The following is a 25,704-nucleotide window of genomic DNA, read 5'->3' as shown; positions in this document are numbered from 1 at the left end:
CAGTGCCCCCACATCTGGAGCTTTATCCATACACCGTAAGATAATTATTATGTAGAGACTTCGTAAAGCAGAAGAGACTTTTATTGAGTAACATATTCACAGCTAGTACTTTTACCTGATATAGAGCCACTACACCACACCGACCTTCTTCTTCTGCAAGCTGGTTGATTTCACCATTGTAATTGGAAAATTTTTCTCGAAAAAATAAAATAATAATTGCGATCCGAAATGAAAAGATTTGGAATGAGGATGCTGACAGGTTGATTCTGAATGAGAAAGGAAACGTTGTTCCAGAATGAGGTGCCTGAATGTCTCTGAAGTGGTTCCTGAATGTTTCTGATTGTTGTTGTTAGATCCTCTACTTCTTCATTGAAAAAAAATGAGAAATATAACTGTCCAGAGAGTCAATGAGAACAAGAGAGGGATCTTTAATTACAGCGACTGAGCAATTACTTATTGCTCAGTGGCTTAAGTTAATATCTGGACTCAGTCTAGCTATCGAACACAGATACAGCGTGTAAAATGGGCTATATGCCACAGGGACCACCATCCACAGAAACGACAACTCCGAATGCTGCACTGACCTGCTCTGTGCCGTTGTGAATCACTGACCCATCCGAGCAGAAGTGAAGCCTTCGATGTGTTTGCAAACGTCTCCTAGCTGTCCGAATTTGCTGGATTGTTGGTACCTGGAGCGCCAATCCCAGTAAATCTCGCTCAATTTCATCTGATACTGCCGGCAATGGTTGGCGAACAGGTGTCGTCATATTGTCCACCGCCTTGTGCGCATCCTCATGCAAGTGGTCTATACACGCCTCTGCATCCACATTCATATATCTACGATATAAATGGCGTCGTCTTCGTCGTTCTTCTCTGTATCGAGCCCGTCTCTCGATGTCCCGCAGGCGTCGTTGCTCCTCCTGCTGTTGCTTCTCCTGCTGCCGCTCCTCTTCCAGCTGCCGCTGTCGGTCACTCTCTTGCTGTTCTGTCCGCCGCCGCTCCTCTTCCAATTGTCGCTGTTGTTCCCGTGTTTGCTGTTCTGCCTGCTGCATTTGTTGCCGAAGGTGCCTCTGTACTACTTTCAGTTGTGCCCGCTTCTGTTTAATCCATTGTTGATCGAGTCTATGCTCTTCTCTGTCGAAAGCACGGTCCAAGTCGTCTTGATTACGCAGTCGATTGCCTGTCATGTTTACCATAGCACGTCGAATGTATTCCTGCTTCCTTACGCTACGCTGGCTGAGCGTCTCTTGGACTCGCGGTGTGAAGAGCGCAGTGTCCGGATCCAAGTTGAGAATTTCCTGAGACGACAGCAAACCGTCGTTCTGCTCTCCATTGTCTTCCTCCAGTGGTGGTTGATCCATCGGTTGTTCTGCATTGTTATCTCCTCCGCCTTCGGACCTTTCCTCCTCACTCGCAGCTTCGTCGGGCACGCTGTCATCGTCGGCAGTCGCAGTATTCCCTACAGGTAGACGTAATACCGCCCTGTCTAAATTGTCAACTGGTGCTGGATGCACAGCGGCGGGCTGCTCATCTTCGTCCAAGTCATTTGACGCCTGTGGCTCTTCCAGGTCGGATGGTAATTCCTCCAGTAGCTCATCAATCCATTGTGCAGTAGCTTCCTGGACATAATCGCCCCCGTGCACGATCGCCTGCAATTCCTGGAACCAAGGCGGAGAGGCGCATTTTTTTTTTTTAATAGTTGCAGGAAATAGATGTAATTTAGCTAGGAAATACAGGTTATGAAATTTGAAATATGTATTACTCATGCAGCCACTTCTTATCGAAACAGATTCCTAGTTGGTCCAGTGGTCAGGATTTGTCGCTCTCACCGACAAGGCCCGGGTTCGATCCCCGGACTGGGAATATCTTTTGTCATCTGTCTTTTTTGCGGGGACAACCTACTTGGCAAGCTGGGTTGTCAGTCTTATTTGAGAAGACCTCCTCGTTTTGTCATCTCACAGGGGTGTGAGCCGGTTATTCTCACACCCGGGTAAGAATGATTCAAGCATTTTTTTGCTCATGCGGGGATGAGCGCCATATTAGATATTTTGTGGGGCCTCGTTTAAAAAAATAAAAAAGCTTTCGTTTATTGCTCAAGGTCTGTTTCAGCAGGATAGAATTCTTTGAATGGTCGCGACATCTCGCTGCTGCTCTTGCTACGTTTGGCTCTTGGACGCCCCTTCGGCTTCACCACAAGTGGGTCTTTGGTGACACCAAGACCCGCTTCTTTGTCAGACGCGTCCTGTAGCTCCATAAGCCCCTGTCTCCGTTTCTGCAAGATTGAGAGGTTGTTGCTTCGAATATGGGAGTTATCCTGTTGCCTCTTGCCACGGTAGGCAGTGAGGCTGCTAGTCAATCAGAGGTATTATTCAGAAGCCGGTTGTTACAAACGACCTTTCGTGCAGCACCATACGCCTCGCTCTTGTCCTGTGCATCGAAAAATAATCCAACGGTTACAGTCCAATTGAATGGATCTCCTCAGTTCCTAGTTTCCTAGTTTTGGAGTGTCAAATGTGTGAGTTAAGTCCAGATGCACTTCTCAGTTCATCATGGAAGAAGGTTGGAAAAGCAAACGCGTGGTGATACCTCCAAATGTTCCTCAATTGCAAAGGCGCTTTGGACAATGCACAAGGTGAGCATCAAGAGCTTACTGAGAGCAGTTGTTTATGAGTATCTGGTCTATGAGTAAGACGTATCTCAGGACATTCTCCGGATACCCGGTCTGAATAGACCATAGACCATAGCCTTGTATAACGGACTTTGGTGAATATGTGGTATTGCTGATGCTGCTGATGCTTATGGCCATTGATTACCCATCGTGATTTAGCAATCTCTCTTTTCTTTTCTTTCTACATAAGACAAACCCTAATCATCCTGACTTAAAGTCTAGCATTGCATGCAAACAGCCTTGCACATTTCGAAAAAGAAAAGGGCGTAAAGCAATTGGACGAAGAGAGAAAATGGCACAACAACACAACATGGCCATTGCTCGAGATTGCCTGGCCATGGGGATATGGTTAAGAAGAGGACTTGTAGACTATGAGGCGAGTTATATATTCTATGCAAGGTGAAGGACATGGTGCAATGCACTCTTTCTTGCAACTTTTTTCTCTGTGTGTACTCTAACACTCTACAACCAACATCACTGTTGCAAATTACCTTCCTCGCCAGCATTCCACTACACGCTACGCTAACTACAATGATCAAGACACAGAGAAACGAGTTTACATTCTACAACTGTGTCCAGGGACTGCTGGACAGGAAAGCGGCGATCTAGACACAGGAGTGTCGCATTGATCAGGGTTTCCCGGTCAGGGACAAGGACAGACCTGTGCTATTGACCAAGTCAGAAAAAAAATTACTTGATTCGGTCGCACTCAACAGTGCCAGTGGAAGTGAGAAATGTCCTTTTAAATGTGTTCGTCCAATTTGAAAGGCGCGAGGATAGAAGCATGGATTTCATCTGCGTCTGCAGAAAGTCATTCCTGACAGGAGCAAGCATTACAAGCGGGTCTGCGCCCATTCCAACATCTCGATCAACGTTTTAGGGCTTCAACTTATTGACAGCGCTCAAATTCTCCCTGATGATTTGAAGGTCGTCAATGCCTCAGGTACATCTGATGACGAGGTTGATGAGGAGAACGACAAAGGCGATGAGGCGTTTAGCGGCAGCAATGCACTCACATTCAATAATAACGACATTTCGGCTACTTCAATGACATTTGATTCAGGAAGAGTGGTTGGTGCAACTATCCGAGAGTTCATGCGGGGCTTGGGCATTGCAAATATTCAACAGCAACATGCACAGCGCATGCAAATCATGGCGTTTCAAGAGCAACAGCGCACGCTGATCACGGCCATGGAGCAACGGATTCTGAGCTCTATTGCCCAGACTGCAGCAGGTCAAGGGCAGGGGCAAGCTGTGCAAGCTGCTTCTGCTTCTGCTTCTACTTCTGACACCGGACCATCCAGTCCGGTTTCTACAAGTAGAAAGAGAACGCGCTCTGACGTCCCTCGCTTTGGAACACTCAGGCCCTGTAGTCGTATGTCTCCAACTGAAAATAAGTAAAATAAAATGGCGATTTGGTGGAGCGAGTGTAGATCGATATAAAAATTGAGCAGATGTAGAGACGGAAAAGCGCATGGTCTCGCCTTACTTATCATTTTCCATGACAGTGAAAGCTAGGTAGCTCCCTATGCGTCGGAATGCTTGCAAACGATTGGAGTATCTGGGGTGTCGAAGGATCTAGGGTGATAGTTGCATCGGTGTCAACAGTGCACTGGAATATTGTAGAAACTGGGCGAAGCACTGTCGACATCATAGCATACTAAATCTACCATTAAACCTTTGCAAAGATCCACGATAGTGGTTTTGAGTCGTAAAGTACTACTCCAATATAATCACAAACGACTGTCTGTTTTCTCTTTTCCATGGCACCTCGTCATTCAGCTTCGGAGTGGAATCTGGCTCAATCCTGCCTCTTATTGGACTGAGCAAAGAGGTAAATTCTTCAGCGACGAGGAAACCGATGTGTGAATCTATATGTAGACCTAGTATGACACCCCATTATCACCGCACTACGGGTAATCAGTAATTTAGTACGTCGCCCAGGTGTGTCAAGAGCGTAACACACCTGGCCAGAGGACGGAGCTGGACTAAAGCCTATATCAAGGAAGCGATGGCTAAAAAGATCCGGATCCTTAAACGAATTGAGGCGATGGGACTAGATGAGTGACAGGAGCAAGGGCAATCTATTAACAGTTACGTATTGGATACGGTGGTGCGTGGTCGGGGCAGAAGGAAAAAAAGTGCGGGCCGGTATAGAGAGAGAGGTGTACAAAAGTGCGCACTGGTAGAGAGAGAGATGTACTAAGGTTTGCGCTCTTGACACACCTGGGCGACGCACTAAATTGCTAATTACCAGTAGTGCGGTGATAACGAGGCGTCATACTAAGTGTGTCCAGGTGTGTCAGGTGCTTAAGCACTTAGAAACCCAGGTATTAATCATAAAGCGTCCTTTATATGAAGGAAGGATGCCCGTGGGATTATCTTCGATTCGCTATAATAACAGGGTGTAAGATTAGAGCTCTCACGGGGGGTGTGAGAAGAACATTTCGCTATGTGCTTTGGATAACCTCACGAGGGGTGTAAGAATAAAATCTCACGGAGGGGGAGGTATGAGATTATATTCTTCCTTTGACAACCCCTCCAGGAAACCTATATAAAATACTTGATGGATTTGCCGAAGACAAAGGCAATTTGTGCGAAAACAACAGACTCAGGATAACGAGTTAAGTCGAAATGAATGCGGCAGTGCAATATTTATCCACAGGGATATACTCTTGGGTCTTCTCACGTTCCATCTAATCGAGACTAGTATAAATCAAGGCATCTCCACTCCTGTTCCTGAATTACGCTACGCTTGTTTACGTGTGTATTGTGTAGAATGTAAACGTTGCGCGAATGGAATGAAATTCAGGAACATGTGCATACGTCTAGATGAGTACAGTAATCAACAAAAGTCCAAGATCCAGGCCAGCATTACCTCCACACTACAACTGGCAAGATCTTTGACTGAGCGGAAGAAGAAGGCGTAGCCTATGAAAGGAGGCAGCGAGAAGCATGCAGTGTACTCACCGCGCCGTTTAATTTTCGTCAAAAGATATGCCACGCTTGACTGAGGCACACGTTCCTCTCAAATAAACATGAAGAAATGATCTAGATGAAAGTTTCGACATGATGCAGGGTGCATGAGGGTACTTGCCGCATGGTGCATGGATGTATCTCCGTAGGCGTACGCGACAGAAGTTTGAGTGGATAAGAAGCATCCCTCTTGTTCCGATGTGTCCCTCTGGGAACGTTTGTTCCCGTGAATGTGAGTCGGACGAGACACGATTGGCTGTCTGCTTTCGGGTCCTCCTGAGCTACCAACCAATCGCATACAGCGCGATGGGTACATGGGCGCAAGCGATCGCAACAGGCGGGTATTTCGTTCAGTGATACAGCCGACTAAAGAATATGGGTAATTCGAGCTCTTTGCATCTCTATTGAGCGAATACTTCGATGTTTGTCATGGAATGTTTGTTCATCATCAGTCATGTCCTTGCAATGGTCGGCCATTGTTCGTTGTTTTGAATATGCAGAAATCCTCCTCGGCCAACCTGAAATAATGATAGCCAGGGATAGACTCCCACTTTGTTCCTCTTCAAGAGTGTTTACCCCTATTTAGTCTACTGTATATGCTGGCTCAGCAAGGCAGTACTGGCAGTATTGCTGTAGTTATTACAATGGGGGAGAACGAAAAGTTGGGAGCAATGGCGTATTTACATAATCCCTCCGCAGAGAGTTCTCCCATCCTCAACGTGCCAACGCTCCATGCACCAGTGCGATTTGTGTAACATTCGGAAGTTGTGTCTGTCCCTGAAATGGATATTTCATGTCGCATGCCAGCCTTTGGGTCATTCTTCCTTATATTTGTATATTTGCCAATTGGATTAATTGGATTGCAAAAGAGAGGAGGGCAGTCAGCAAATCTTTTATCCGCTCGTTGAAAATCAGTCTGTCGTGTCGGGCAGCGTGTACCTAAGCCGGCCTCCAACTGCACTACCGCCAAGGCCTAGGGAGCAGCCTGGAGGGTTCACCTTCCCACGACACCCTTGCAGGGCTCTCGTCATACCATTCGTCGCTATGGGTCGCCTCCAAACAATACACAATGAGGAAACAGGCGTTTCTTTGCTTATTCCCATCATAATAATACATGTCGCACAACTTTATATTGCATCTTTCGGCCAAACATTTAACTCGGATGCTTGCAAGTGTCGCTGTAGCCGCAGAGATCGCCTTCGTCTTAGTGGATGGTCCATAGGCCAATCAAGAATCCCCTTTGTCTCGCACCTGCATTTCTGTGCCTTTCCATCCACTGAGTCCTTGGCATCGAGATCTCTTTCCAACATGCATAAATACGTTCTCTTGAGCGAGTACTTCCCACTTTCTCTCTCTCTCTTCACCATCCTAGCAATCCGGTTCCTGAAAAACTTCTTCTATTCATCTAGTTCAATTTCTGTCATTCCCATCGCCATGAAGTTCATGACCATTGCCGCCTCCTTGGCTGTCGCCGCCCTCTCGGTCGTCTCGGCTCGTCCCGTTGACTCCTTGTTCCGCCGCCAATCGACCTGCCCCGCCAACATCCTCTCCTGTTCATCCACAGCCACCGGTGTCGACTCCTGCTGCTTGCCTACAATGGGTCTCATCGTCCTGGTCCAGCAGTGGTACAACGGTCTCGGACCCTCGGACCAGTTCACCATGCACGGTCTCTGGCCTGATACCTGCTCCGGCGGCCAAGGCCCCACCAGTGGGTGTGATTCTACCCGCGTTTACACCGATGTTGCAACAAGACTCCAGAACTACCCTAATGCGGATGCCAATTTCGAGAATAACATGAACACATACTGGTCCTCATACACGGGCGATAACAACGAGTTCTGGTCGCACGAGTGGTCCAAGCACGGTACTTGTGTCTCGACCCTAAATCCCTCCTGCATTGCCAACTATGTCCAGGATGAGGATGTGTACAATTACTTTAGCAAGGCCTTGGCGCTCCGCCAGCAATATGACTTGTATGCTGCGTTGGCTAATGCTGGCATTTACCCTGGGTCTACCCCAAATGTTGCGGATATGCACACTGCTATCCATAACGCGTTCGGTGTCGATGCCGAGATCAATTGCTCGTCTGGATCTTTGAGCGAGGTAAGAAAAGCAATGCCCCGAGTACCTCATCAATATGGCCAGGCTTGGCGCGACGTGAATACACTAACCGCCCTTCTCCTTTTCTTGACATAAATTACAAAAAGATCTGGCTCTACTTCAATGTAGAGAACGGAGACCAGTACGTCCACACTGCTCCACAGTCTCAAGGATCCTGCAGCGGAGCCATCTCTTACCCGACCAAGTGAGTCTTAAACTCCCCTCCCTTTCTCACTGCTCAGGCAAATAACACTTGCTCTGTCTGTATCAGCACATTTCGCCACCAATTTGAACACCCACCTGTACTTGGCCGCTATCTACCACCGCTTATAGCCGCTAAATAGAAATATACATGATAAATCAAAAATGTTATATTCATCGCTTTTTCGAATGTCCTTCTTTTACTCCGCATCCACAGATCTGGTTCACCCGCGACCACCACGACTACTACCACTAAGGCCACAACCACTACCACCAAGGCCACGACTACCACCGCCGCCGCCTCGAGTCCAACCTCTACAGCACTTCCCAGTGGTCGTCAGAGCGGCTCCTGCAGTGTTAATGGCGCCACTGTTTGCGTCAGCTCAGGTTCTTGTAAGTTGTCAGGCCTTACCCACTTTTTGCTGTTTCTTCTGTCATTTTGCATAGATATATTGCTAATGTGCTAATGGAGACGAATGTGTTTTATCCTCACGCTTTTATTTCTGTCGATAGCTACCTACTATTCCAAATGCAACCAGGGTACCTGGGTCCTGAACCAATGCAAGTCCAGCCAAGCCTGCTATAGTGATACCGTGACCACCACCCACTGCGCCTAAACCGCCTAAATTGTAGTGAGCGACCCTGGGCAAGCTGTGGCGTTGACGCCACTACTCCTGCTGAGCGGGACAGACATCGCCATCTTATACAAAACCCTCAACATAATAAAGTAACGAAGGAGGCCTCATTACTGTTTTTCACATCGTATAGTAGCATTGCCATGAACACTCGAGTACTATCAATTCAAAATTTATTGCCCCAGGATTCAATCGCTATCATCATCGTCGTCACTATCATCGCTTCCGCCTTCCGGTAAATTCGGGGTGCCGCCCATGCCGACAACGCTCAGATCTTCAATCATGCCTGTATCCTCTTCTGTGTTCAATGCAGCCATACCGCCTGCAGGGTCCGCGGCAGCAGCGGCAGCAGCATCATCTTCAGCCCTCCGACGATTCGATTCCTCAATCTTGGCTTTCCGTTCTGCAACCTTATTCATAAAGTCCTTTGAAGCAGCGTTGAAAAGTCCTCCAGTGGGAGCCTGGCAGGCCGCACATTTCGGGGTCTTCCTGTAGCGACTTAATGCGCACTTTTCGCAGAAGTAGTGGTTGCATCTAATGTACAAAGCAGTTTGAAAAGTAACATAGATGTAAGTCTCAAGTCTTTCACACGAGACCGACAACATTATTTGTTCCCACGAGATGCCATCGTCCATTGTTTAAGTGATGTGTAACTTACTTGGTGACAACAGGGTGCTTAAAATCCCCACGACAGATCAAGCATGCAAAGGGCACCTCATCGTCATCATCGCTCGAGCTCTCGCTATCGCCATCAAGCCCCTCGATCAGGGCTGCTTTTTTGGCCCGTTGCTCAGCTTCCCATTCCTGGTCAAGCTGCCATCCTGCCTTGTAATCGCCACGATCGTGCATGTAGATACAAGAATCGCCATAACCACAGTATCCGGTTTCCTTGTAGTCTTTGCAGATGTCGGGTTGGTAATCGAACCGGTTCGTGACACGGATATTGGAGGAGGCACGCATAGGTCCCACTCTGCAGGTTCCATTCGATAGAAAGATTGAAAAAGAGATAGTCGAGTAAATTAATAAACAGAATCATTCGAACAAGGGCGCTCACTCCATGCAAAATAAAAAGGGTAGAAAAATAATTTACCTGATCTTTGAGTTGGTGACCTCTCCTTTCTGAATATGCGACTTGTATGCGGCCATGCCCTTGTAGAGTCCATCGCCTCCTGCCGCTGTATCCTCAAGTCCATTCTCGACAGCCCTCAAATGCCGATCGATAACGGCCTGTGCGTCCCGGTCATGAGCTGTGTCGATCTCCTGTATCCTTGTAGCATCATCGATCCTAACATTACCTCCTAATGTGGCCTTGTAGGCCACACCAATGCTCTTTACATCGTCGTCCTTGGCGGCCAGTCGGTTGGCGTTGCTTGTGGAGGAGGACTGAAGAATGTCCGATGTGGAGGTTTGGGGTGCTCGTTTGACGCTGCGCTTTTTAGAGACCGAGGAAAGAGTGCTATGGCCGAGACCGGACGAAGGAGCTGAGGAGGCATCGGGGCTGATGCCTTCATCGTCAGAGAGGTTGCGTTTCCGGACGTTCTTGCTCTGATTGCGCTTCTTAAAGAAGGGGACGTTGGGTGTGGCAGTGGATGTAGCTTCAGCCATGGTTGTGTGCTACTGGATCCTTTGTGATGATGGCGGGAGGGATGAGTATGCTGTCCGATGTCCCTGGAGTCGATAAATGAGTCCGATGTCTCTTTGATGTTCTACCGAAGGAGTGATTCGAAAAGCTGATCGATTCGTAGTTTGAAGAGGATGTGTGTGAGTGAGAAAGAGAGAAAGGGCCAACGACGGCATGGGGGGGGTTTTTTTTTCAAGGATACGGACTGTCACGTCAAGTTCATGATGACAAACCGACCAGAGACGTCTGCTATTGGCCAGTGCTAGCGGATCCACTGCTGTTCTGCTTTGCCCAGATCCAAATATTCAAGTTTACTCCATAGAATCGGTTTGATCCAGTCGTAAGGCTCCGCTGGCGCCTACACAAGGCTTTCAAGCTCAAGGATCGTCAACTCTATCAATTCCGTCAATTGCTCGTACATAGGCGACGGTAAAAGACCGCGGTCCCCTGTCTAGGGCTGCTCAAAATGCTATTTCGCAGCTCCTTCAATTGCTTTCGCACCCGTTCCTGGGCCTCTACCAGGTCCCTCATATAGAAAACAACCCTCCAAATGCCTCGAGATCCTGATGCGATGCCAGAATCAAGTGAACCATCCCTTAAGAAGCGCTTTCACGCCCACGAATGTTCATTTCCTATAAGTTTCTCCTCGAGTTGATGATTGCATTCGTAGCTCGAGTAGGTTGGTGCGCCGCGAGATGAAGTCCTTGAACAGGGACTAGTCATGATAAAACAGGATTCGAATCGTAGAGCAGCTGCAGTTGACAGTGTTACTGAAGGAGAGGGGAGGGTGGGGGGGGGGGGGACCGACAGTATCCTCTCGAGAATGGTTCTTGACGGGGAGCTGGACTGAGCACCGTAGGTATTGTTTGAGAATCGAGTGCTAGGCACGGCTGACGAGGAGCGCATTGGTCAAGTCACTACCATGGACATAGTAGCATAGTTAGGCGTTGACTTCAAGTTCCTGAAAGGTGTGAATGGTAGGTTCGTTTGAAGAATCCGTCATCCTGTTACAAGTACGACTGCGGACGACTCGATCGCTTTTGCCACCAAATAATTTAAACGAAGTGACTGGCTGCGCTCAAAAAAAGATTCGCCTCACTCCTTCCTCACACCCCTCCTCCAAACAACCACCGCCCACGTCCGATTGCCATGAAGCGGACCTCCTCAGGAATCTCGCTTAAGCGACCGGCATCCAGGGCCGGGTCTGTTCAGACCATCAGCGCCAGTAACAGCACCGACACCCAAACTCCCACGGGCACCATGAACCTCACGCCGCCATCGTCGGACCCGAATTCGAAGTCGAACGCCACCAAATCAGTTGACGCCGACGCTCTCGTGGAGATTCCATGCATCTCTAAGTCCGCTATCCCCGAACGAAGGACGATTCTCAAGTCACCTGGATCCAAGCCGTCGGGGAAGAAGAGGGTGGAGTTCGTGGATGACTCGGAGTGCACGCTCAGTGGGCCTGATGAAGAATATTCAAGCGACGAGAGTACGGAGAAAGGGACCGTAGAAGCGGATGATCGAGGCCCCTTAGACGACAAAGAGAACAGAAGCATACCGATCAACAGACTTGACATTCAAAAGCCAGCAAAGATCTCCAAAGTCAAGCCTATCTCCAAAATTACTCGAGTTGAACTGAGCGAGGATGAGGAGGATGGGGAGGATGATTACGAAGCCGACGCTGGTGATGGAGAGAGTGGCGGATCGGATTATGACTCTGATGGTGTCAGTCGTAAGCGGGCTAAGACAGGACGGACGACACACCAAATGATTAAGGCCTCTTTACCTGCTGCAACCACACGTGCAACTCGTTCAGGACGATCACCCCTCACGCATCTTAAAGTCACCATCTCGTCAAAACCGCTCGTCGCTAAGCCAATACAACCTAGCAGCAAAACTATAATGACGCTCGGAAAGCGATTCAAGGTCCCTACTTTCACTGATCCAAGTAAAGCACCAGCACCGACGCGCATAGGTACAGCTACGCTGGGGGTCAAGCGGAGACCGCCGGTGGAGGCCAGGTCGGCCCACGACTACACGATGGAGGGATCGATCATCTTATATGATCCTGCCTGGGCGCAACTAGATGAGGCCCAGCGTGAAGAAGAGAAACTCCTAGCAGCGTCTCAAGGAGCAGCAGCAGACGGCGAGGACACGACACCGCAAGTCATTATACCCAAGAAGGAGAAGGCCAAGTCCAAGTCGATCGCAGAGATGCTCGGCCTCACAAAGCAGAAGGAAGCGCCAAAAGTCCATGTTGTGGTATGTTTAGCACTCCCTAATGGCATACCCTTTGCTGCAATGTAACTGTGGCGTATTGCTTGGTTCTGATAGGATTTTTGTCTTGTAGGTGGATCCGGTACTGGGCAGGGTTTTGCGTCCTCATCAAGTCGAGGGAGTCAAGTTCATGTACAAGTGCACCACAGGAGCGACCATGCCAAATGCATATGGCTGTATCATGGCGGACGAAATGGGTCTCGGAAAGACTGTAAGGCTATGGCCGATTGGAGTTTTTTTTCTTTTTCTGAAGTGTGATCATCAGAGACCACAAGGATACGTCTGACATCCTTTTCTTCTTGATTTACATAGCTGCAATGCATTGCGCTTCTCTGGACATTGTTGAAGCAGTCACCTGATCCTGGTAAAGGAACTATTGAGAAGTGCATTATCTGTTGTCCTTCCTCGCTCGTGAAGAACTGGGCGAACGAGATTATCAAATGGCTAGGACCAGGAAAGATCGGAGTGCTCACATGTGACGCTAAAGGCACGAAGGAAGAGACCAATAACGTCATGAAGCGATGGGCTTCAGCAAGGCAGCGTATGGTCGTCAATCCCGTTCTCATTATCAGTTACGAGAGTTTGCGAATGTATGCACCGATTCTGGCACAAACCCCCATCGGATTGATGTTATGTGACGAGGGCCATCGATTGAAGAACTCTGGTATATATTCTCTCAACATTTCTTTTGTCAATAAGTTCGTTTGCTATTCGATACATTATTTTAACGCGTGTTGCAACTCCTTGTAGGTTCACAGACATTCGTAGCATTGAACGAGTTAAATGTACAGCGGCGTGTTATCCTATCAGGAACACCCATTCAGAATGACCTGTCAGAGTACTTCTCGCTTTTGAACTTCGCAAATCCAGGGCTGCTTGGATCGACTGCAGAGTTCCGAAAGAACTATGAGCTGCCTATTCTGCGTGGCCGCGATTCTGAGGCGACGGAGAAAGAGCAGGAAGCCAGTAACCAAAAGCTGATGGAGCTCTCAGGGGTGGTCAGCAGATTTATCATTCGACGCACAAACGACATTCTGTCCAAATACTGTAAGTGTCTTAGTGTGCTGTATTATACGCGATCTATTTGTTATAGCAAGTTATGCAGCTGACATTTCGTATTCTGTATAAAAATTAGTGCCGACCAAGTTCGAACACGTCGTTTTTTGTAGTCTGGCGCCTCTTCAGCTGGACCTCTACAAGCACTTTATCAACTCGAAATCGATCCAGCGTTTGCTGCGCGGTCAGGGATCTCAACCACTGAAGGCCATTGGACTACTCAAGAAATTATGCAACCACCCGGATCTGTTGAATTTGCCTGATGACTTGGAGGGATGTGACAGTCTGCTGCCACCAGATTACCAGACCAAGAGTTCGAAGAAGCCCATGTCGCGCGGAGGTATCTTGGTTCAACCAGAGTTCTCAGGAAAGATGCAAGTCTTGGCTAGGATGCTGGCCAAGATTAAGAAGGATACGAACGACAAAATTGTGCTGATTTCGAATTACACACAAACGCTGGATATTTTTGAAAAGCTGTGCCGCCAGAGCCAGTAGGTTGACATGCTATGTTTTTTTCCTATGTATGACTGGTGTTTTATGAGTAAGCACCCTGTCTAAGACGTTTTTCACCACGTTTTATTTTAGGTACGGAGTCTTGAGATTGGACGGCACAATGACGATCAGCAAAAGACAAAAACTTGTGGACCGATTCAACAACCCTGACGGCAGTGAATTCGTGTTCTTGTTAAGCAGTAAGGCAGGAGGATGTGGTCTGAACCTGATTGGCGCCAATCGACTGGTTCTCTTTGACCCGGACTGGAACCCAGCATCTGATCAGCAGGCCCTAGCTCGTGTGTGGCGCGATGGTCAAAAGAAAGATTGTAAGATGGGGTTTTTTTGGCGTTTTGCAGCAAGTTGTGTCTTAAGATTTACTATGTGAAACCAAGTTTCTCACGCATTTCATGCTCTTGCTTCTAACAGGTTTTGTGTATCGGTTTATCGCGACGGGCTCTATTGAGGAAAAGATATTTCAACGACAATCGCATAAGCAGTCGCTCTCGTCATGTGTGGTAGATGAGGACCAGGATGTGGAGCGACACTTTTCTCAGGAGAATCTGCGACAACTCTTCCAGCTCAATGAGACGACAGAGTGTTGTGATACGCATGAGACGTTCAAGTGCAAACGGTGTGTGGAGGGAAGACAAGTGATGAAGGCCCCACAGGTGTCGTATGGAGACACCTCGACGTGGAACCATTTCAAGGGCGACCATGACCTAGAGAAGCTGACAGATCCTCTATTGAAGGAGGAGGCCGACACGGGAGCCATTTCGTTTGTGTTCCAGTACATTTCGCACTAAGCTGCTTGCTATACCTAGTTCTTTGTTCTTTTGTTAGTGCTTTTGTAAATTAGTTGTTGTCATTCCAATCCCGACTACTCGCTTTCGTTCTGCCTTTCTTCTTTCTTTTACATCATATGGACTTTGTTGGTACGAAACACTGCAAGGTCGTTCATAAAGAGATGGCCAGCGGTCAAAGCGTCATGCCTGCTCCTGTTCCCTGCACAAAAGACAAAGACAAAGTTGAGTTTGCGCTAGTTGGACAAACCTTATTTGTATTAAGATTACAGCTGTTCTTGGTCTTTGGAGCGAGGCAAGAAGCGATGGTAATCCTTTATGAGGGTATCAGTCCACGGTGGAATCCATGCGGTCTTCCTTATGACTCTGGTGACAGTGGCAATTACGACTCACCCTTGCTTGTCTCCCTCCATTTGTCGTCATTTACGCATTCTCCTACTCCTGCTGTTGCTGCTGCTGCAAAAAAGCTGTTACTGCATATCCGCATTTCCGTTGCAGGAACACCGCACCAGCTCACCTCCGCTCACTCATCATCTCATCACTTGCCTCTCAACTCTCATCCTCATCCAGCAACAGTTAGAACAGACCTATACACACTCTTCATCAGCAAACAGCTGCCCTCTCTTTCTGTTTCTTTCTGTCATAGCTCATCACTGTCCAGTGAATGTTCAAGCATGTGTACCCCGCATGGCACAAGCCTGCGCAGCGGGTGCTCTTCGTCATCGCTGCCATCTTCTGCATCACCCTGCCAGCCATCTATGGATCCTCTCGCAAGCCCAGAAAGATATCCGCCAAAGCCATGGGCGCAGTCTTTGGGGTTTACTTTGGCCTCTGGGCCTTATTCTCAGTAAGCATCTCCCGCACACACACCGGAAGTGCTGTGCGCTTGTTTCACTTTTTCGAATCCAGAGTCCATAACTATACTTTATTTTCTTTTTGACAGCTACTAGTCCGTTTCCTGGTGCCCTCTCCAAAAACCGAGTCCACCTTGCCGACCTATGACCCGTCTCCAATTCCAGAGCCCGCCGTACTTTACTCTCCCTCCCGTGCGGATGCTCTGCCAACCTCACCGGCGATCCGTCTGCACCCTTCTTCAGGTCCAACTGCCGTACGGGGAGCACGCTTTGCAGACAGTGACGAAATCATTCAGCCACTTGAGGATATTTCCAACCTAGATTCGCCACCCAACCCCAAGCATCCCACGAACAATGTGACATTCCAGGTCAGACCACAAGGATCCAGGGCGGATTCGAGCACCTCTGAAGCAGCATATCCAACTTTTGCGGCTTATCGGCAATCGCAGCATGGAAACTTTGATGCGTTTGCACAGAGGCTCAAGCGTACATTTGCTACTTCGCAACAGCAACAGCAGAAGCAACCAGAGCAGCAGGGACAGGAGCAGTCAGTGCAGCAGATAGCAGGGGAATCGACAGGAGCAGGGAGTGAAGGGGTTCATTTGCAACCTTTGATGCCTGACGGAACGAATAAGAGTGTGAATACAAGGTCCCGTTCAGGATCTGCGGCGAGTATCTTGGAAGACTTGGCAGAGAGGATTCGAAACGGGTCAATCTTTTCTCGTTCACAGAACTTGGGATCAACACAACCCTCAACCGACCCTACCACTGCCATAACCACCGCTCAGGGCGTAGATCCTACTCTGGCGTCTTCACGGTCTTCACGGTCTTCACTCGGTCGATTTTCAGGCATCTTGGGAGGCAACGGCACAGGTGGTCCAGAAGAAGTTCCAACCATTGAGGTGATCGCGCCAGAGTCTTCGCATATGAGAAAAGATCTTAAGCAGGGTCAGCACCGGGAACATGGGTATGATCGAGGCGAAGAGGCTCAACCACTGTCGCTTTCGAATATTGCGCCACAGGGATCGGAAGCCGAGAAGAAGTAGACGGAGGAAGAAGATGAAGTGGAGAGGAGATCAGCGAGTGGTAGGCGGTACAGCTTGAACGATATGTTCGTGGTGACGATGGACGGGGTCCGGTGGCCGAGAGTGTGAATCGACTGAATGAGGACGTATAAATGATATGATCCTTTGCGGCTCACGAATGAAGCTGGTGCTGGCGCAGACAAGAAGTGTTGGGACACCTTTTCGTTTGTATCATATAATTTAAAGTACTACATACTTATATACCTACAATACCCGTAATGTTGTGAGAGGCGCATGAAGAGGTCGATTCAAAATAGTTTTTGATAGAGTGTGCACGTTGAATATGAATGAGAAGGGCCTAAAATATATGCTTACTCTAGTTATCGTATACATGGTAGTCGCACGTAGATAGTGTTTTGAGACTTGGGTTGAATCCTTGGAATAAAAATAAAAAATAAAAAATAAAAAAAATAAAAAAAACGAGGTGCTTACTCCTGCCATGTCTATCCATCCAAACGACTGAATGAAGTGTTAATGCTTGAAAAGGGTACAAACGAAAATTAGCGTCGTTCGATCTGTACACAAAAGAATGTGCACAAATAAGACCCCATAAAAAATGGAGCTTTCACCAAAAAGGAAACTTCGTAGCACCGGACGCAAAGCATTGCAACTATCCTAGGAACTAATATGTGTGGATGGATACTCCTCAGTAGAAAGACGACACTTTGTTTCCGACATGGGTTTGTGAATGTATAGGCGACTTTTGCTTTTAATAAATGTAAAGAAAGAACAGCCAGCAAAAGACAGATCGCCCCCGATCGCATCATGTACGTTCACGCCGCAGTCAGCATTGGTCAGTAAGTGAATTTCCAGGAAGCTGATCTTTTATTTCCTTCTCATTGTTTTCATTGACCTTTCCTCTGCTTTCTTTTCTCGTTCACTTGGTCTTTGCTGCGTTCAGTGTAACCATGCAATTTTTTGGTGGCGGAATTCACGTACACGTACATGAAGCGTTTAATTTGAGATGAGTGGAGAGAGAGTGGTGTTTGTGGCTTGACGCAAACACACCTTCGGGTCTCAACTCTCGTCTGACATCCGCTCAGGTCCCAATCACCTCTCTTGCCTCACCTTTTACGACGCACACACTCCAACTCGGACCCATGGCATCCCTCAGACTCGCCACCAGGGCCCTTTGGTCACTCAAGACAATCAAGGCCCCTGTCACCTCGGCGCCCGTCCTTACTTCTTCACAGCGCCTATTGCACACCTCCTGCTCTGTATCCAACGAGGAAAAGACCGAGGACAACAACGCCGACACGAAAACAGCAGCAGCAGGAGCAGAGGGGGATTCAGCAGAGGGAGACTCGGCAGAGGAGGCTGGTGCTGTCGCCTCCACGAAGTTGCCATACAGGCGGAGAAATTTCCACCAGTGGCTCCAGAAAGGCGGTGCTCGCTTCGCTACCCCATCGTTCTCAGGACCCAACTTTGTTGGCGATGTTGTAAGTGGTCGTCGGAAGGCGCTTGTCATACACACGCTCAAAAGGATTGATCTGCAACGATTCAGCTATTATGATCGGTGTGCAACCTTTTATGCCCGAACTGGTATCGCAGGAGCACTGATCACAACACCATATTCTTTCCTTTAGCCGTTCCCAATGAACCCCCTGTTCAAGCCGACGCCTCCAATCTCCAACCTTGCAAAAGAAGAGATCTACAAGTTTCACTGCTCCGACTCTACAAAGTGGACGCCCCGTCAACTCGGTATGAAATATAACATCTCGATCAAGCGTGTTGAGGCCATTTTGCGCCTCAAGCATCTCGAACAGGAAATGGTCGCGGAAGGATTTGTCGCACAGGAAAAGTTCACCAAGGGCATGGAACAATTGATGGGCGTCAAGGCAGAGCGTTCGGCAGCGATTGTGGAACCATTGACGGATATTCTGCCCCAGGTCGGCAGTCCCAAGTTTGAGGCTTTGGATGAGGATCAAGAATTCACAGCTGAGGATGCCGCCAAGGTGCTGAAGCGTCGTCCATTGGCAGAGATCAAGGCGCGGCAGTTGGAGGAGGAGAAGCAGAGGCCATTCCGGCTGAAGGATTCGATCAAGGGCGTTGCAAAGGCGGAGGCGCCGCAGACGGTGGCATTGAGCAGGAATGCTGCAGAGAGCAATCCTCGGTTCAAGTTTGAAATCTTGGACACATTTGCGAAGGTAATGAACCGGAGTCATGCTGGGTTGCCGTTGGTTTATTTGCCTGTAATACTCAGACACTTAACAAATTCTTTATGTCTCTCTCTTTTCTCCTTTTCTGTTCTTCCTCCTCTCTCTGTAGACGACATTGATCAGGGACAAGGACGGCACTTTGTTGCAGGTTCAAAAGTCGTAGGGGAGGTCATTGGTAATAGGCACGAATAGAGCGGGCAGGGGCACGGCATGATACACGGTTGCTACATCCGTTTTTCAGAATAAAAGAAACACGAACAACACCTGCACTTTTCTTTGCTTTGTAAAGTGTGAACCACCAGAGATCGGCTGCAGCAAAGAACATGGCCAACAGTGAAGGATGAAAAAGGGGCATCCTTTCCGAAAAAAAAAGAAAAAAGAAAAAAAGGAGCGTTCTAATCTCAGAAGAGAGATCGACAGTACGTGCTGTTTCACCGCGGCGACGCGTCAAACGGTTTCGCGGGAGTTGGGACGGAGGAAGAAGCGTAAGCGTACATCGGATGCACGCCGATCGAGAATATCCACTGTGCGTATGTGTCTGTGTAAACAGCTGTAAACATGTCGGGGCACAGAAATGCGGTGGTCGGATCGACTCTGTTGGTTGTTGGTCGACTCAAACTGGGCTCACATCCCCGCTGTTGTTCATTTCAAAAAAGATCTGGAGGTAATCCATTCGCCCAGTCCGCCCCTATCACTACATCATCTTATGCAAGGTGTGGTAAGGCCAACGAGTAGGAGGGAAAGAAAAAGAAAGAAAGAAGAAAAGAGGGCGCTCTTAGAAAAGGACGTGGGAGTGAAGGGTGCCGTGGAACCTCTTCCCTCCCCAGTGCAAACTCCCTCTGCTCATCCTCCCTCTTCTCCTCATCCTCATTCTCATTCTCATTCTCATCCTCATTTTCATTTTCATTCATCTCTTTCACATCTCCTGGCGAAAACAGCCATAGATCCTTTTCCCCTCCTCCGCATCGGCCCCCCTGTCGTGCACACCCTCTGGCACATCCTCTGGCACATCCTCAGGCACATCCTCTGGCACCATGGATGGTACAGGCCTCCACAGCATGCCACGGCTCCCTCCGACCCCGACAGAAGAGGCCTTCATCCCCCGACCGCACTCCTCTGCCTCACAGGTCGCCCCAGCGTTCCCCGCTGGCTATATCAGACATGGGCCCTCGCCTCTATCAGCTTCGCCCTCTCAGAGCCGTGCCCAGCACTCGCGCAAGCACCAGTCCCAGGACCACCCTTATTCATACGGCAACGGACCTCGTACCTTTTCTTTTTCCCTCTCATCGCCCTCTATCACCACCCGACCCCAACGACTATCCTCCCCCCCACCATCGTCCCCTACTACGCCCTCGACGCCTTCAAACATCAACCACGCCTCTCAGTCCAATGACCAAGGTGAACAAGAGTATCCGCAGAACCCTCAAGGCACATATCATGCCTATGCCCCTCATCCCCACTCGCCAACACCATTGCGGCCATCCTCCCCAGGCTCACCTCCTCGCCTCCCGTTCTCGCTCTCGTCTCGCTCTGTGCAACCATCATCTCCACAGCACAACGACTATTATGAACACTCGAGCCCTCAAATGCCTTACCGAAGATCGTTGGATAATCTCACCCGTCAAAGACCTCCCTATCATTTGCCTCAGGGACGCCACGACCCATGGGGCACTGCAATCCGTGTTGAGTCTCCCGTACCGCTCTCGGACTCTGATGAGGGCTCCAAAAGCGACCCTCAAGAGTCCGAACCAGACAGACGGCCGCACCGGTCTACCAGCAAAGGCTTTATTGGACGGCTTCGGGTGTCGACAAGCACACTAAACTCAGCTCCAGCTAGTCCCTTGGGCGATACATTCCAAAACAGACCGAGTTTAGAGTTGGAGGAAGTGACTAGAAATAGCCAGGACTCACAGTTAGAGGCAATGATGATAGCGGCGCGTCTGAGTCGAACCAGAAGTAACGTGCAGGACATATCGGACGAGGAGCGACAGGAGCCCAGGAGGACTCGACCGTCCTGGCGCCCGTCTTTATCACTTATACGACAAGAGAGCTCTAGCTACAATATCCCTACGACGCATGATCAACGGCGGTATCCGCAAAACGATCAGCGCCGGATATCGGAAAGACCAGAGCAGCGCGAGAAACAACCCAAGAGGAAGGCGAAGGGTCGTAGGAAGAAGCGAAGGGTAAAGAAGGAGAAGCACCAGTCTGAACAACAGCAACCGTCACTGGAGCTCGGCTATGGTGGTTCAAGATCCGAGAAAGCGCTACCGGGTCTGGTGGACGTTCTTGCCAAGAGAACGCGGTATCCCCTTGGCTATGATGACTTTGAGGCCTTTTTGAGGAGTCAACGTGCCGTAGAGTATCTTAATTTCTGGGCCGTAAGTGCGGTCGTACGATAATTGATTATAAGTAACCCGGATTGAAAAAAACATGTTTATTCATTGCTGCTCGTCTCTGGTCGTCTTTTCCCATTCGCTCACTTCTAGGATGTCACTGCCCATGAGCAGCTTTGTAGGACCTTCGATATCTCTGAATCCCGACGGAAACGCGAACAAGTGCTCGAGGATAACCCATTCACTCGTGACAGGAGACGGGGTTCGTACTCTGCGGGCTACCAGAATAGATATCTCCCGTCAGACCACGAGGATACCGCACATGGGCAACGAGCGCTGCTCAGAAACGGGCCCTACGATGGATACAGAACGAATGGACATGGATTGAATGGTTCGAGTCTTCATCGTACCAGTCGATCAAGTCTGCAGCTGGCACCACCATCACACGACCATCGGCCCTACCCTGCAGAAACACATCGTCGTAATTATGGGGTCCAGGATTCGTCCTTGCCGCTCTCGTCGCCCTTGCCACTCTATCTTCCTCAGCGGCGCGGATCAGAGCAGCGGGCAGCTGGCTCATACAATCGACTCTTGACCGGTGTGAGCGCACGGAGGCCGTCCCTGGAGGAGAGTCAACAGTCCTTAGAGGAACCGTTACAGGAGCACAGCGATAGCCACTCAATATCCCAACCTGGCAATGCAGATAAACAATACCGCTTTGGATCGACCGATGCTCTGCCAGACAGGAGAGTTACAAGGAGACGGTCGTCTATTACGGTGGATTATCACAGCAACGGCATAAGGCGCGTGAGCTCGCAGCAGTTCTTGGCTCCGCGAAGACAGGGCTCGAATGCGCAGGACGAGATAGCTCAGCTGGTGGAGGTGGTTGAGGATTTTATGTCACCAGACCAATCGAGTGGCCATGACACCGCCGCCATCAACGATCTCATACCCAGGCGCCAAATGTCGAAGCAATCGTTGCAAATTGCCGAGCCCATTGCCTTACTCAAGAAGGCTTCGGTTATCGGAGCCGACAGCGGTGCGGTAGGTCCGCTCCAACCACCCCTGTCCATTTCCCGTCGATCGGGCGACAGCTTTCATCAATCTGCCCAGCCATCGAGCGTGCACAGTACAATTCAAGACGGTGGACGAGCGCTTTTGTTCCAGAGTTATAGGACAATCGGTCTGGAGGATCTGGAAGAGTCCGCACTCAGGATCTACCGCAAGTACTTGGTCCAACTACGCACGGCTTCTATGGCTATGGAGGAGACTGCTGCAGTTACGTCAAAAACGTCAGAAGATCCGAAAACACTTGATCTCAGCAAAGCGGAGAAGAAGAATTCTTCTGAATATGGATATGCAGAGCAGGTGATTGCGGGGTGGAACGACAAATGGCGAGGTCGAGGTGCGGAGGCTCGGCAATCGAGGCGATTGCAAGAGAGAGGAATCTCTTTGGACAGGAGAGCGAGCGTTGGCAACAGAGTGGACCATGAGGCCGTCCAGGATGGATCGCACTCGCGAGCCAGCAACGGTGTTCATGCGGCGAATGCGGGCTCTGAAGAGAAGACAGAATTTTCGGGTGAAGAAGCACACGACGGCGACAGTACTGGTCAGGATCGTAAGGAGAATAAGGTCAACTCTGCAGCAGCGAAAGTACGGCCGGTGAAACTGGAGAGGACAACGACAGCGACCGGCATCACCGCATTTTTGGCGCGGCTGTTGGGAACGGAAACGACGGTTGTGGACTTGCCCACGCTGACGATCAATACCACGACGGTTACGAAGGATATAGACGAAACAGACGATAGCGAGTATGATGATGAGGAGGATGACGACGACGATGGCGATGAGGAAGAATACGACAGCGACGATGAAGATGACCAGGAGGATGATGATGAGGACGTCCTCGATGCCGAACGGTTTTTAGAGAGTCTGGGGATCGTACATCAGCATGGTCAAGACATGAAGCGCCCTGGGCACTTCAACGACGACACGAAGGGCAACTCATCCGTGGGTGGTCCACCCGTCCTTGAGACTGGTGCGGGCGGATCTGTGATTCAGCTGAGGCAGGCCTTCGAGACAGCGACAGCAGGGCAGCCTCAAGGCAGACCGCAACCCGTCAAGGAATTCAGTGTTCAGCCTTTGCGCACTGGTTCTGGCCTGCAGCAGCAACTCAGAAAAACTGCTTCTGGTCCATTGTCGGCACCAGTACCTTCAGAATCCACATCAGCGCCGCAGCCACAGCCACAGGCACAGCCACAATCGCAGCTACAGGCACAGCCACAGGCATTGAAAACGGAAGCCTTCTCGAGTTCAGGACCTCCAACACAGGTCATTTCACACTCGCCTGCAGCAGCGACATTCTATCTCCCATTAGAATGTCGTCGGCGGATCCACATGCAGATCCAGCAAGAAGGTCGAAGGGATGGCACGCATGTCTTTGGGGCTGCCAAGGGGTTCGTCGTGGACGTCGTTCTGCAGGACCACTATTTCCCATTGTTCCTCAAATACGCGACCAAGCAGAACCTGGGGCTGTTGCACCAGAACCATGTCAATAACCGGATCAAACAGCGCGGGATGATCGCGGTCGGGATTATGTTGTGGATTGTGGTACTGGTGGTGCAGGTGGTATTGGTGGCGATGGACTGGGGTGGATGGACGAGGCCATGGGTGTGGGTCGTGGGGGTGGTGGCAGGGTGGCCTGGAACAGTATGTTTTGTAACGGGGATCCACGGGTTCTCACCTGTGCTTGGCTTGATTGGGAAAGAGTAAGTGCCCAAAAACTGCATGTGTAATATGTTTGTTACATGCGCGATAGATGGAGAGACAAGAAAAAAAAAAAACTAACTAACTGGCAATTTCTTTGTTGATTGTTCGTTCGTAGGGCTGAAGATAGACATGTGTTCAGGTTCAGGCGGGTAATGGAACCATCGATCCGAACGCTGCACCGGAAGAAGGCCATCTGGATGCTGTTTTGGTGTCTGTTCTGGACAGTGGTCGCGACCATCATCTTTGCGGCACTTCCACAGCGGCAGGCATAGTTTTATTGTTTTATTTTTGTTGTTGTTGTTTGCTTTTTAGAATACATACATATTAATTTAGCTCTTTTGAACGTCTATCGACAATAAGATGTCCTCCTAGACGACGCGTTCTCTGCAATAACAAAAATACTGCAGGAAAGTGTGTAACTCGCATTGGGAAGGCATTTTTTTTTTTCCAAGTAACAAAGCGAACTGTTTTTATTCAGGGTGATATTGAGGAGACTTGGAATATTAAACTGACTTCACTATTGCCACCTTCCTTTGTGTTTATGCAAGAAAGATTGACAGAGATGCGTTTATTATTACACCACACTTTGAACTTAACAACGCGTAACTTGGGGGACGCAAAGGATATAGATATTCCGCACATTTATCCTGAAAATGCCAATGTCCCGCTACCAGTCCGAGTCTTCGGTTTCCACCACGAGTAGCGCATTCGATGTCATCGAGGCTGGGATCTATCAGGGTGGGTGGAGAGATATTGGGAGTGAGCAGAGAGAGTTGTCATGTAGAAGAAGTTGGGGGGGGATGGGAATGTGAATGATGTTCCCGTGGAAAAGGGTGAAGAGAGACGTGTTTTTAGACAGTTCGAAAGAACAACCTCTGGGAATGAATATGCCTGGATATAAGATTTGAGGGATTTAAGGCTGGTGCAACAGGTACAAGGGTTGATTCGAGAATGATGTCATAGTCATAAGAATGCTTCGCCCAGTTGTCTGGAGCACTCCAGCTGCTTTGCTTCACCATATCCTTCGTATATAATAGCTCTTCTAACGTGGGATTAGATGGAAATCATCATCGAATAAATCACTCTTCTACCCTAGAACCCCCTGACTACCCCGATCCACTGACTGTTTGCATTCCGAAAGGCATGGTCGAACTCTGGGAAAGATTTCAAGTGGAGCGGAACAAGATCCCTTCCTTCTGTCCGCCAATGCTTGATTGAGAGAATGCCTAGAAAGATCAAAGTCATCAAGGATGCCAAGTGGGGTCACACTAGGCATTAAGCAGGTCATGAGTAAACATCTTTGCCGCAGTTGAGCCAAAAAAAAAAACATTCCATAGAACATACACTTTAAACCTAATTCCGTACTAAAGTGGCAAGGGCGAGGGCGAGGGCGAGGGCGAAGACACCAAAGAGTCAACAGAGACAAGTATTAAAGTTGACATCTTCGCCAGCTGAGATCCTTCATTCCTCACCCACCATCCTTTGAATTGCCACCACCATGACACAACATCTACACCAACAATTCCGGCAGGCAGACATCATTCGAGAGGTCTCTGTCAGGACCACCAATATCCCTGGAGCCATTGACACTTCGTCGTGCTTTGTGAGTTTGGAAGACATTCAGGACGCGTTTACGGATGCACAGCACTTTGCGTTGAATGGTCATCCC

General features: G+C 49.2%; 6 protein-coding genes and 1 non-coding gene across 7 annotated transcripts; 6 read left to right on the top strand and 1 right to left on the bottom strand.

The window, feature by feature from the left end:
* Nucleotides 1–1,791: 1,791 nt before the first annotated feature.
* BC939DRAFT_t97 lies at nucleotides 1,792–1,863 on the top strand. Its single transcript has one exon. It is a non-coding gene; the product is annotated as a tRNA-Glu (tRNA).
* A 5,215-nt stretch (nucleotides 1,864–7,078) lies between these two features.
* On the top strand, nucleotides 7,079–8,717 carry BC939DRAFT_486920 (ribonuclease T2; the record flags this gene model as incomplete). Its single annotated transcript, XM_051559338.1, has 4 exons — nucleotides 7,079–7,747; nucleotides 7,852–7,949; nucleotides 8,163–8,338; nucleotides 8,459–8,717. 4 exons carry the CDS (start codon nucleotides 7,079–7,081, stop codon nucleotides 8,560–8,562), a joined length of 1,047 nt encoding a protein of 348 aa, XP_051412594.1. The 3' UTR covers nucleotides 8,563–8,717.
* Nucleotides 8,718–8,731: 14 nt separating this feature from the next.
* Nucleotides 8,732–10,396, bottom strand: BC939DRAFT_423570 (uncharacterized protein). Its single transcript, XM_051553125.1, has 3 exons — nucleotides 9,671–10,396; nucleotides 9,239–9,550; nucleotides 8,732–9,114 (listed from the first exon to the last, which is right to left on the bottom strand). Exons 1-3 carry the CDS (start codon nucleotides 10,183–10,185, stop codon nucleotides 8,769–8,771), a joined length of 1,173 nt encoding a protein of 390 aa, XP_051412593.1. The 5' UTR covers nucleotides 10,186–10,396; the 3' UTR covers nucleotides 8,732–8,768.
* A 1,848-nt stretch (nucleotides 10,397–12,244) lies between these two features.
* On the top strand, nucleotides 12,245–14,835 carry BC939DRAFT_396777 (SNF2 family N-terminal domain protein; the record flags this gene model as incomplete). The annotated part of the gene is made up of 7 exons (XM_051552314.1): nucleotides 12,245–12,466; nucleotides 12,555–12,692; nucleotides 12,794–13,145; nucleotides 13,232–13,528; nucleotides 13,617–14,028; nucleotides 14,123–14,358; nucleotides 14,459–14,835. The coding sequence occupies 7 exons, from the start codon at nucleotides 12,245–12,247 to the stop codon at nucleotides 14,833–14,835; spliced, it is 2,034 nt and encodes a 677-aa protein (XP_051412592.1).
* Nucleotides 14,836–15,496: 661 nt separating this feature from the next.
* Nucleotides 15,497–16,732, top strand: BC939DRAFT_502957 (uncharacterized protein; the record flags this gene model as incomplete). Its single annotated transcript, XM_051560350.1, has 2 exons — nucleotides 15,497–15,679; nucleotides 15,776–16,732. The coding sequence occupies 2 exons, from the start codon at nucleotides 15,497–15,499 to the stop codon at nucleotides 16,730–16,732; spliced, it is 1,140 nt and encodes a 379-aa protein (XP_051412591.1).
* Nucleotides 16,733–17,871: 1,139 nt separating this feature from the next.
* BC939DRAFT_396865 (uncharacterized protein) lies at nucleotides 17,872–19,122 on the top strand (the record flags this gene model as incomplete). Its single annotated transcript, XM_051552318.1, has 3 exons — nucleotides 17,872–18,210; nucleotides 18,358–18,463; nucleotides 18,554–19,122. The coding sequence occupies 3 exons, from the start codon at nucleotides 17,872–17,874 to the stop codon at nucleotides 19,120–19,122; spliced, it is 1,014 nt and encodes a 337-aa protein (XP_051412590.1).
* A 613-nt stretch (nucleotides 19,123–19,735) lies between these two features.
* Nucleotides 19,736–24,515, top strand: BC939DRAFT_450750 (uncharacterized protein). Its single transcript, XM_051555566.1, has 3 exons — nucleotides 19,736–21,311; nucleotides 21,420–24,034; nucleotides 24,151–24,515. Exons 1-3 carry the CDS (start codon nucleotides 19,965–19,967, stop codon nucleotides 24,305–24,307), a joined length of 4,119 nt encoding a protein of 1,372 aa, XP_051412589.1. The 5' UTR covers nucleotides 19,736–19,964; the 3' UTR covers nucleotides 24,308–24,515.
* Nucleotides 24,516–25,704: the final 1,189 nt, after the last annotated feature.

This window comes from Gamsiella multidivaricata (genome assembly GCF_025024155.1).
Source record: "Gamsiella multidivaricata strain RSA 2152 chromosome Unknown BC939scaffold_30, whole genome shotgun sequence".
NCBI classification, from domain to species: Eukaryota; Fungi; Mortierellomycota; class Mortierellomycetes; order Mortierellales; family Mortierellaceae; genus Gamsiella; species Gamsiella multidivaricata.
This window is presented reverse-complemented; position numbering and strand designations above follow the sequence as displayed.

Coding starts and splice junctions, on each gene's coding strand:
- BC939DRAFT_423570 (XM_051553125.1), bottom strand. CDS start 10,185: ATGGCTGAAGCTACATCCACTGCCACACCCAACGTCCCCTTCTTTAAG. Junction 9,551..9,670: donor GTCACCAACTCAAAGATCAG/GTAAATTATTTT, acceptor TGGAACCTGCAG/AGTGGGACCTATGCGTGCCT. Junction 9,115..9,238: donor AAGCACCCTGTTGTCACCAA/GTAAGTTACACA, acceptor TTTGTACATTAG/ATGCAACCACTACTTCTGCG.
- BC939DRAFT_450750 (XM_051555566.1), top strand. CDS start 19,965: ATGGATGGTACAGGCCTCCACAGCATGCCACGGCTCCCTCCGACCCCG. Junction 21,312..21,419: donor AGTATCTTAATTTCTGGGCC/GTAAGTGCGGTC, acceptor GCTCACTTCTAG/GATGTCACTGCCCATGAGCA. Junction 24,035..24,150: donor CTTGGCTTGATTGGGAAAGA/GTAAGTGCCCAA, acceptor GTTCGTTCGTAG/GGCTGAAGATAGACATGTGT.